Here is an 11,835-nt window from a genome sequence, read left to right on the forward strand (position 1 = left end):
TTAAAAACTTTATTGGCCGCGAGCGCGCTCGACACTCACAGGTTCTTGATCTCCACCGCTCCTCGGAAGGCCTTCCTCGGGATCCCTTGGATCTGGTTCTCGCTCAGGTCTCTGAAACGGGAAGAAGAAAAGAAAAAGAGAAAAAAGAGGAGAAGAAAAGAAAAGAAAAGGGGAGAAAGAGAAATTGAATTTAGCATGCGTGCAACTTCTTCGGCGCACGAAAAAAGGACACAGTCAAGCAAACACAAAGACACATCGAAGCGCGTCTCCGTTCACGCACTGTACTGGCCACAGTGGCTCTCCGTGGGTTATGTGGCACAGTCACAAAAAAGTGTCCAAAATATGCCTTTCGTGACTCTGTGAATGAGAATGCACTCCGTGTCCAGCCTGTGAGTGCGTCCGTGAGCACTGCCTGACCCAAAGGCTGGCTCGCGAGCGCACGCGAAAGGGAAAAAGGGGAAACAACATGTTCGCCGTGATTTCATTTTCCGGGGCCCTTTTCCGTAATGTGGGAAAATAAGAATACGGCTGCGCCCCGGCGATAAATCTGAAATCCAGCGCCGGCTCGGGGGTGACATACGGGTCGCCACTCGCTGTGGGGACTTGATTTAAAGAAAAGGGGGGGGGGGGGTGGAATGTGGAACTCCTTTTTGCAGGATGCTTGCTATGAGCCAAACTGAAAAATTATGGGAATATCAGTAACTTAATTAATTAATGCATTTATGCTTTTTTTTTTGTTTTGGTTTGTTTAATTATTAACCAAAAATTACATTCAAAATTTAATTTAAAAAAACTGCCTGCATTTTCATGTGCAAAAAAAAAACTATACAGGTAGTGCATGATTAAATATGCGATTCTGTATTAATAATATGCATGCGAGTGTAGAACATAGCTTATAAAAATGTAAATGCAATTCTCCAATACACTCCAGGTTTATGCATCTTGCTCCATCTTCCCAGATTGCTTGATTCGTAAATTCAACGCGGACATTATTTTACGAGACCTATATATTTCTTCTTCTCTCTAAGGTATATTTTGTCTGACGAGATTAAAACAGAAAAAAATTTAAACGATAAACATTTGTTTCACGTCAAAACAAGCCTGTTTTGTTTTTACGGTTCCTGAAGAAAAAAAACCATCGTTATGTTACCACACAGTTATCATTTGGCGCTAAACAACATAATTGGAGTTTGCAATTAATTTAGCATTTTTTTTTCTTTTCTGGATAAAAGGAGTTGTTTAAAATGTTCCTGCCGCAGGGAGAGTATTTCTTCAGAACTGGGAAGCTTGGAGCGCACACAGTGTAATTTTTAGCGTGGAGAACAGCCGTTACCGTTCTCCCGCGAGGCCGCGCGGGGGCGGGGTTTATCGCTGGAAGCCGGCGCGTACGCGGGATGAAACCGCGCGGAGGCTCAACAGCACAGAACCGCGCCGCGCGAATTCAGCGCCGGGGGGGAGAAGCCGTTCGCTGGGCGGCGTCCGCGACAGGACCCGAGCGCCGAGACAAAAACACGCATTGGGCAAAAAAAACCCGAAAAATAAAAATATAAATAAAGAAAGAGAGGAGGGTTATGTGAGATTTATTTATTCCAACTGCGGGGAGGCACAGCACCAAACTACTGCAGCAAGTGGGGGAAAGAAACAGCCGGGTGGCTGTGCAGAAAACAGCAGGTGAGTTTTTTTTTACGGCCTAGATTTACGTTCTGTAGTTAAAAATAAAAAAATAAATAAAAAGAACTACAGTGGAAGCTGGAAAGAGAATCACAGGCTTGGTAGCACTGGGGGTAGCACTGCCTCTGTAATAACCTCAGCTGCATCGTGGTGTGATGCCACTAGCTACTCGTCCCCCTATTTTAGGTCTCGTGTGATGCGTCAGCCTCGACCAATGAGAAACAAGCTCACGGAGAGTAACAGTTCCCCTCGCTGAACACCGTCTAACAGAGTTCAGCTGGCAGGCTGAGCAAGGCCGGCTCACAAATGCAGCCGTCCAATCAGATCCTTCCCCTGGATTGTACATATTTTCCCACAAGGCAGCAGTAAGTGACGCTCGGCTGTGAAAGAATGATTAGAGGGACGAGCGACGGCTGAGGCTGGCACCCGCTGACCTCGCGTGACGGACAGGTCCGCCGCCATGGCAACACGCTGATCTCATCGGCAGACTCCTTCAGCCCCCCCGTCAGCCTAACCCCCGCCCCCTCCGCGTTTTCGATTGGCCAATCAATCAGGCCCTTTCACCTGGGAAATGGCAATCAGCTAATTCCTGGTGCTTAGCGCGAGTTCTTCGAATCCCGAAGACAAACGGTCCCTGCCAACGTTAGCCACACAGCTCTGCTGTAACATTCTCCCGTGATAAAAAAAAAAAAAATCTAATAAATCTACGAACAAAGGATGAAAAATGAAAAAATAAACAGGCCGAGACGAAAAACAGGGACCGGAGTTATCATTGCGGACAGCTGCTGTTCCAGTGACTGTTTTAGCACGACTGCAACGTCAACAAACCTCACTGGAATGCAGAGAGAGAGAGAGAGAGAGAGAGAGAGAGAGAGCGAGAGAGAGAGAGAGAGAGAGAGAGAGAGAGAGAGGGAGGAGAAGGAGGGGAAGAGAGAGAGAGAGAGAGAGAGAGAGAGAGAGAGCAAGAGAGAGAGAGAGAGAGAGAGAGAGAGAGAGAGCAGTGGGGTCTGGGAGGTACATAGCTGGCAGTTTTGTGGCATTAAGCTGTAATGACCATAACTGATTAAGAGATGCCTTCTTATTATAAGGGATCAGGAAGCATGGCCAAAGCGGACAATTAAATCAACGGGGGGTAGGGGGGGCAGTTAATCCAAAAACCACGGCTTCTGCCAATAAACACAACAAAACGGCCTCCTGTTCATCCTCTCCGGCGTGACAGAAACGCTCAGAGCGGGTTTAATACTCACACCGCTGTTTATTTATTCCGTCTCCAAGGAGCTGCAACAACGGCAGGTAATAACAGCCTCCAAAAAAAAATATATATATACATTTTTTTTCCTTTATCATTTTTTCATTATTTTATCTAGAAACCTGTAATTTAACCGTGATGCAATTGCCCCCCCACCCCCCTTCGAGGTGCTTCCATAATGAAAAGCGAGACGACGACGAGATGAAGATGAAGCAGGTTTGGCTCCTCCTCCTTTTTGACTCTTTTTTCAAACAGCTGGCCTAAGCGTTTCTCTCACGGTGGAGTTCCTGTTCCTGTTCCTGGCTTCCAGCGAGCCTGAGCTGAGCAGTGGTAACCTTGTCTTCTTCACTAATACACCCACATGTCTGTGCTCTGAGAGCTTGGCTTGGCTACGGCGTGTAGCACCGTGTGCCTCGACCACGAATCAAATCTTCTGCAGCGAAAATAAACATTTTCATTTTCCCGGGTGTCTTTCACTGTGAATGCCCTGGGAGATCGATGTCTGCCAGCCCTGAAGTTGATTTTTCGGGGGAAAATCTTTTTTGACCTTCCCTTTTAACCTGGGCCTCTGGACTATTTCACACAATGCAGGTGGAAAAACAGAATGCCAACATCTTAGATGAACCATAGCGCTTCATAGCTCTTTTAGGCAGTCGACAGTAACCCAAGACCCACCGCACTGTCTGAACGACTTAACCAACACATTCAATCAAAATGCCAGGTGCCTGTTTGAATTCTGCATACACTTTGGCCAGGATTCAATCAGCATTTGTCCTTGACATTGACTCACAAATTGAATACAAGCAGGTTTTTTTTCTTCTTCTTCTTCACAAAATCAGACTGCTGGCTTAGTTTTGGTTATTGCGAAACGCTGTTTGTTCATAAAAGCACAACCACCTGCACTTTAAACATTAAGGACAAATTTTTTAATTGAATCCTGGCTTTTATTTCAGCACGGATGAATATGAGAAAGAGCAGAATAATAAGAAGCATAAATTATGTCATACATCAGTTGTTCACACCAGGGCAAAATAATTAATCATAAAAAATAAAAAAAATAAAAAATAAGCGTGGGCAAACGTCACTTGACAAAGAGCACGGTGTCTTTTCCTATTACAATAACAGTGATTTATGGGTGTAATTTGACACACAATGGTGGCCGTGAGAGCCGCGGAGGCTGCCATGACGGCAGGCCAGGAAATGGATGGCAGGGGGACCGCGAGAGTCACGTTTCCAGGGCTCAAATAACGTGTATTTAGGGGCTCTCTTATCTTTTATTGGCCGCTTCATTAAGCTGGGAAGGGCGGCCATTTTAATGGCGGCTGTCAAACTCTGCCCTGAAAGAAGCTATAACACTGGGAGCAGCCGGCAGGCGAGAAAAAAAAGAGAGAGAGAGAAAAAGAAAAAAAGAGAGAGAGAAAAAAGTGTCTTACTCAACTGGGGCGCTGTGTGACAGCTCAGGCAAGAAATCAGAATCCAGAAAAAATCGTTAGCAGGAGTTACCGCCAACTGCTAGAAATATGAATTGACACTCAACTCTACTTGTACCTCCTGTACCACTTGCACATTACATGTCCTGCACTTGTATTACATGTACTGCACTTGTATCGTCATCTTGATGTCGTAGCTTGTTGCCATGCCTCCTAGTTTGACTTAACATTACTCTCTGACCTAGCCTACGCTTACTGTGTGAACTGGACTTAATTTGTTCTTGGCTATGGATAACTGTGACACAATGAGTATCGTATTTTATTGAGGCCTGTGTTTTGTAGTTGTTCCAGTGACCTTGGGTATGCACTTATTGTATATGTCGCTTTGGATAAAAGCATCTGCCAAATAAACGTAATGTAATGTACCTGCCACTGTGACCCAGCCGCCTACACCCATCTCCCAGAGAGCACTGTGCCTTGCTGAAGGTCATGCCAAGGTCAAAACACTGTCCTCCACGCTACCGCTAACGTTAACTTACAGCAGTCGTCTCTCTCACCGCGTTCTCTGTTTGGCGTTAAGAGACTTGCAGAGAGCTCAACTCTCCTGCATCAGGCGTGAGACTCGCTCACAGAGGTCACACAGAGGTCACGCAGAGGTCACGCACTCACACACCCAGCTTACGTATTTCTACGAAAGTAAATGGGCTGGGTAATCAGTTTTAGATGATGAGTTCCCCACAAATGGCAAATAGATTAGTTTGGAAAGTTTGATCTTTCAACCCCCCCACCCCACAAATTTTCCAGACCCCCAGCAATTCCCAAAATATCACTCATTTGGATTCTCCAAATTTTAGACTCATGACTCAGAGAAAAAGTACCTGCTGTTTTAGTTTGGAAACCTTGGCCGCTCACCTTAATGTCATACCCTGCGACGCCCTCTCTCACAAGACTAACAAATAGCTGCGTCTGAAATCACAGTTACGAGTCTAGGGACGACGTAACCTGAACAGATGGTTGTGGAAATCGCAGAGATCTAAGACAACATAAGACATATGGAAATGGTTGCGGTCTGACCTGAAATCAAGGCACGAAAAAGCAGAGGGTAACAGACTGAGACAATCCAGACGACTCGAGAGCCAGTCATCTCATTTCAGATCCTCGCAGGCACGAGAGGGGAAATATCATCTTTTTTTGACACTTATGAAAGTCGAGTGTCACTGAGGAAAACGAGTGCATTTTTTAATACACAATCTTTACGGCAAACACAATATGCCGCAATATAAAAATGTGCAGAGATTAGCTGGGTTATAGTTAATGCAAGGACTGCTATTTAAAGACGGACAAGAGTAAAAACAGTACAAAATGTTAGATATCTTATGCTCTAAATGAATTTCCTTGGTTATCAAAATGCCTGATACAGCATTGATAATTAATAATATTTTATAAAATACGCTGCATGCTATCAGTTAAGGCAAACACTGAATCGTGCCAAGAGACAAAGCTAGACTGATATTAAACAGCCAAAGCACACCGCGCATGTGTGTATGCTCTCAAATATGTATTTTGGCAATTAGACCTACACTTTTGGAAATGTACTCCTGAGCCAAGCATTCTTATCTGTGGTTCTGCCCAGTAATCAGTACTGAAGTAAGCCATTCCACGTGTCAATAAACATGTCCTGCATTAGTGGTGCGGTCGGCGCAAGTAATAGAATTAAGCCTCTCGTTATGTATTCTGGCCTTTAAAACAGATATTTCTGAACTAACTTCATATCGGCCCCCCCGGCCCATTTCATAGCGACCTCGCCAACGAAAATCAATTTGTAATCACCTCGCCGCGCGGACAAATGAGATTCAGACGTCGTCTGAAGACGTCGGATTAACTACGCTCTCCTCGCTCATTTCGGGGAAAAAAAACGAATAAATAAAAAATGGTAAAGTGTCATTGGACAAGAGTGATGTGAGTCACAGAGGGTGTTTTTTTTTCTCGCTGATCAAGGCGGGTTTTTTCGTGTCATCGCCTGGCGTGGGTTAGCGGGGGTGACGGTTCCTCCACTGATCACGCAGCCTGGGAAACGGTCCCGAAAAAGCATTTTAATACGAGACTCCAGCAGATATCACGGGCCGGGCCCGTCCCGTCGGGCTCTGCTGCATAAATATTAAAATACTCATCTAATCAGTTCCATGTCCGCTTGGATATGAGCATGTGTTCATGTCACGGAACTCCTGCACCCGGGTCCGCTCAATCAGATCACAGCGGGCTGTATCCCGAGATTTCACATTTCGTACGCGATATTGTGAGCTTGGCAGTCGATAAAGACATCGTTATGCATAAAACAGTAAAAAATCTGATACTTAAATTCGCTTTTAAAAATACACACAAAGGACATTGATATTAGAGTTCTAGCCAGGGTTGCATGGAACAACAACAAAAAAAAGTAGGCCCGTGTAACCAATTTAATATCCACGCTGCCAGTTTTGAGGACATTAAGCAAATTGAGACAGAATATTTCCAACTGTCTCCAGACAGACCCCTCCGTGAGAACGTTAAATGGAAGACACAATGTTCCATAGCTTTGAAACCTAAGGACATAACAAGAAAAGCTCTGAATTAGTATAGTGGGCTGCCCGCACTACAGAAGAACAGATCAGAAAGTTCATGTTATTAGAAATCAGAAGCAAGTTACTATTCAGCTAAGTCATTACAGTAGTTTTTACAAAACATGAATAAAAAAAGCAATATTTAGAGATCACTACACCCAAATAAAAAGGCTGAACTCCACTACACATTCAGTTATAATAACATTTCTTTGCAGCCAAAATTCCCGGGAGAAAACTAGTGTGTTATTCAGCATCTGTGTGTTTTTGTCTTTTTTGATAAGCACACACTTCTAAGACTGAAAAGTGAAAATGTATTTATTTTATATTATTTGCTGATGTGTAATTAGGGAGTACAGTAAAAGCTGACTGTAGGAGGATTGACAGGAAGTGCATGTCATGTATGTCAGGGAAGAGGTTCCTAACAGGAACCAGGGCGGATGAACAGAGGAGATAGAGGAACTCCGTGACATTGAGCTTCTGGAGCAACCAATCCCCTCACAGGAGCCCATTATGACACCACAGATGGTTACCCAATGGTTACAATCTGCGTCTTGTGATGTCACAATGATGCAGCCCTGTCATTCCAGACCTATTATAATTCTTTTTTTTTTTTTTAATAAATAATTCATTTCTGTTTTTCTTTTAAAACAGAGCTCTTTTGCAGCTGTGGATTACTGTCAGTATGTCTTCACTTTTTTTTTTTTTTTTTTTGCTTTTTAATGATTATTTTGAAAGGCATTTTCCTCCCTCCCATGTTTCACTGTATTTCATCATACACCAACTGATGTAAGTAAAGGTTCATGTCCAGAGAATACATGTACTGCATGGAGAAGTGTGTGTGGAATGACTTGCATTAAAAAAGAAGCTGCTTTGTTCTTTAGATCATTATAACACAACATTATAACACAAGCTAGAAGAAAGTGAGCATTTGTTGTAAGTATTCAAGACTGGTATGAAATTAGGTATTTTTGAGTAATCCTCTTGTACTACCACCACTACTACTACTACTACTACTACTAATAATAATAATACTAATATAATAATAATATGAGGTGTATTAATGAACAATTCTGTGATAACAAAAATAAGACTGGTTCAACAATTAATATTCAAGAATTTGTTCGTCTTCGACAATCATTCACAAATCTATTTTCGTTTCACTGAACAGAGAATACAATATTAATACTTTCGCCAAGAAAATGTCAAATGTATGTCAAGCTCAAATTAGGTACACATGTTAAATGAGAATAGTCGGGGGGAAACTTCCTGATAATTTTGGGAGAAAAGCACAAGGTGCCCTTTGAAGAACTGATCGTGACACGTTATCATTCATTTTAGATAAAAAGGCTGAATTTTCTGCAGATAATATAATCTGACTATTGCATTATTGATGCGCTCATGCCCGCATCCCTTTTTCGAAATGCCACTTTCGCTGCGGCCCAAAGTCAAAATTAAACCGCGCGAAATGTTTTATTTAAGCATACATATTTTACTTTCCAATCATATTACTGCTGAAGCTTATTGAATTTGCCTTTGCATGTGAAATGCAATAGTCTGGCCTGGCTCGCAATGTAGCACAGACGGATGCAGAACCATTTTCATAATGATAATAACTTCCGCACAGTCTCCGGATTTGTAAAGACGGCTTTGCTTCATGTATCTCAAATTGAGTTACCTGCTTCTAATTTGAAATCAAACTGGTAAAAAAAAAAAAAAAATTAATGTATATGTTTTAACCTGACCATGGAAATCAGACCTGAAGGCATTGTGGGATACATTCCCCCGGGAGTGTATGGCTGTGCAGCCATAATGGTCCTGCTGTCCAGCGGTATGAAGAGGGGCGGAGCCACACTGTCCATCTGTCACACCTTGGCTCCGCCCCCCAGAATCAAGAGTACAGACCATGGATAGGACAAACTGAATTTAGACACACACAGACATACAGCCCACGCACTCATACACATATATACACACACGCACATAAAATTCACACAGGCACGTACGTACGCACACACAGCACCCACAGACACAATGTACATGGGCACTACCACTTTTTAAAAAAGTGCTTACTACACATCATAACGAATCGAAGTTGAAAGTTGTTCGAGCGAATCGCACAGACTCTGATTCTGACCTGCAGCACAACACTGTCCCGTGTGGAAACAAAGCTGCCGTTACCTCCGGTTTTCAGTTAGGACCGTCTATCATTCGCGCTTCGCGTTACCGCGCATTATTCCTGGAAGAGGAATAACCGCCATCTGCCACGGGACGGGCCCACAATTGATTTAAGGACTGCAGCCGGGCCGGGGCTGATGGGTATTAATCAGGGCCGCCGCCGCTCTGCCGGCACCCTGGGGACATCGATCTTCATTGGGCAGTGTGACACACGGTCCTCACAAGTCACCTAGAAATACACACCACCCGCCCCCCCCAGCAGTCTGACATTGGTTTTGATGCCCTAGCGACCCTGCTCCTCTTCCTCGGCCCAACCAGGTGCCAGGATCGGCCAGCACCTCAGTCCGCCAGGAGAGCAGCACGAATGCACTGGTCAGCTGTGACCGTCAGATCTCAATAGGCGCAAACAGGCAGATTTAGCCAAAATATTCAGCTTAGCTTAAATGTGAGAAGGATGTTAAGGTCTGCATTCAATCAACATTTGTCCTTAAATTTAACTTAAATGAAACACATTATAGGCAAGATCAGCAAATGCAACGCATACCTTTGCCAAACTGCCCAGCATTCAACCAACATTTTACCTTAACTTTGACAAATGGTTAAAGGGAATGTTTTTTTTAGTTCTTCACAAACAGAGCGCAGGGGTTTTTAAAACTGACTTGCCAGGCTCGTAAGTCAAAGTTAAGGACAAATGGTGATTGAATTTCAGCTTGAGTGCGAAGAAATTTAAAAAAAAAGAAACTGAATCACTAGAATTTATATGAGTCAATATTACAGTCAGACGGACTCCAGCCTCATGCCTGGGTCGATAATGTAAACAGACAGGTAAGTTCTTTAGCTGTCTCCTCTGTTCTTCAACTACAGACTTTCCCAAAAAATGAACCTTTATTGACACTACCATGCCATTTAAGTGTGTGGAGAGACAGGAGACTGAACCATTATTGTGTCCTTTCAAGTTCCATTGAATAATGTCCTAAAAGGCCCATAACATCCGTGTCATGCCTCGAGTTAGGGGGCAAATACCATTTCGATTCTGTCAATCCAGGAAATGAACTGACATTCAATTCATGGATTGAAATATCCTCGTTGGAACATTTGGGGTAACTTTTTTTTATGAATGGAATTTAAAGTCATTTCCTGAGACGGATCGAGCAGAAAGGCACGGGGCCCCAGCCAGGGGCCCATTGGACACGCCAGGAGAAATTTTGGCCGTCCTTCTGAAGAGGAGTAGATTGGTCGCACATGCCCAAAACCCGTGCCCCGTAGCCAGATCGCCGTTTTAAAGAGGAGGATGGGGCGTGCAAGGGCCTCTCTCTGGAGAGAGAGGGGTGTGGCCTAGGGTTGCCAGATTCAGAATCTCTCAAAACCGGAGAACACGCACTGCTGGGATCATGAACAAGGATGTGGGGGGGGCGGGGGGGGGGGTTATCGGAACATTATCAGAATGGGGAGCATTTTAAAACCTACGATACATTTATTTTGTCTATTACTCTGAACGGACAACGAACTGTGACATGTACAAATATTTTGAAAACCGGGCATTCTTTCGGTTCCAAAAGCGGAATGACTGGCAAGCCTGAGTGTAGGTGGAGGTCAGTTGGCAGCACTGACAGCGCTTGGCAGCACTGACAGAGAGTGTGCTAGGCGCTGCATATTTAGCGTGCAGGCGTTGGATGATGAGGCTAGGGGTGAATGCTAAGTAATGCACAGGTCTTAGGGCTGTGTCTCTGTCGGGGGTGCAGGGGGGGCGGTGTGGGGGGGGGGAGGCTGCTGAGTGGTGTGGAAGGTGAGAGTGATGGAGGGGACAGGGTGTCATTTATGGGCTGGCTGGATGGGGCAGGAATTCAAACGATGCTTCCCTAAACGTGGCGCGAATCTTTATCTGCGATTCATCTGTATCGGTATACACACACACACACACACACATATCTGCACACTCACACACACACACACACACACACACATATCTGCACACTGACACACACACACACACACACACACACACACACACATCTGCACACACACACACACACACACACACACATCTGCACACTTACACATGCACACACGCAAGCAAACACAAGCACACACACACACACACGCGCACACACACACACCTGTACACTCACACATGCACATGTACACGCACACACATATATACTTGTGAGCGTATACAAAAAAATAAAAATAAAAGTTGAGACTTGCTCAAATGTGTTACCTAGGCCGTGAATAAGACCAGCTACAGTAGCTTCATGCAAAGCGCATTGCAGAGACCTGTAGTCCTCAGTGTGGCCCTGTGATAGAAAATGGCTCCTCACACTGTAAAACTACAAACAAACACACACCCACACATGCACGGCTTCTCAGACATCACCCGTTTGCTTTACGTGAAATTAGAGCAGTGGGAAAAATATATGGAGGTGTGGTATGTGTCTGAATAAGACCTTTTTAACTCTGTCTCGTCATATCCAATTGTCCTTTTCACATGTTATCTCTGCTGGACTTCTGCACATGTCCTCATCCTTTAAAGTAAACTGAATCTTTCGCATGGCACAGCTAACATAACAATGTATCTTGCAGAGCGATCGTTTTGGCACAAAAAACCAGAATGCTCTGTTTACCAGAAGCTTCGATTAATCTCCGAGCGATTGTGCAAAGGTTGCAAATACTTGCAGAGAACACTCTGTCGCGGGCGGCTTGGCGCACGTTT

The 11,835-nt window shown here is 44.3% G+C and overlaps 1 protein-coding gene across 2 annotated transcripts in view; it reads right to left on the minus strand.

The window, feature by feature from the left end:
• slit2 (slit homolog 2 (Drosophila)) overlaps positions 1-11,835 on the minus strand; it is a 164,763-nt gene that overhangs the window by 69,741 nt on the left and 83,187 nt on the right. For both annotated transcript variants that reach the window (XM_064337515.1, XM_064337514.1), the window contains exon 5: positions 40-111. In XM_064337515.1, the coding sequence (XP_064193585.1) occupies positions 40-111 (72 nt within the window). The remainder of the gene's footprint in view (positions 1-39; positions 112-11,835) is intronic.

The sequence above is a fragment of the Anguilla rostrata genome, chromosome 5 (genome assembly GCF_018555375.3).
Source record: "Anguilla rostrata isolate EN2019 chromosome 5, ASM1855537v3, whole genome shotgun sequence".
NCBI lineage: Eukaryota > Metazoa > Chordata > Actinopteri > Anguilliformes > Anguillidae > Anguilla > Anguilla rostrata.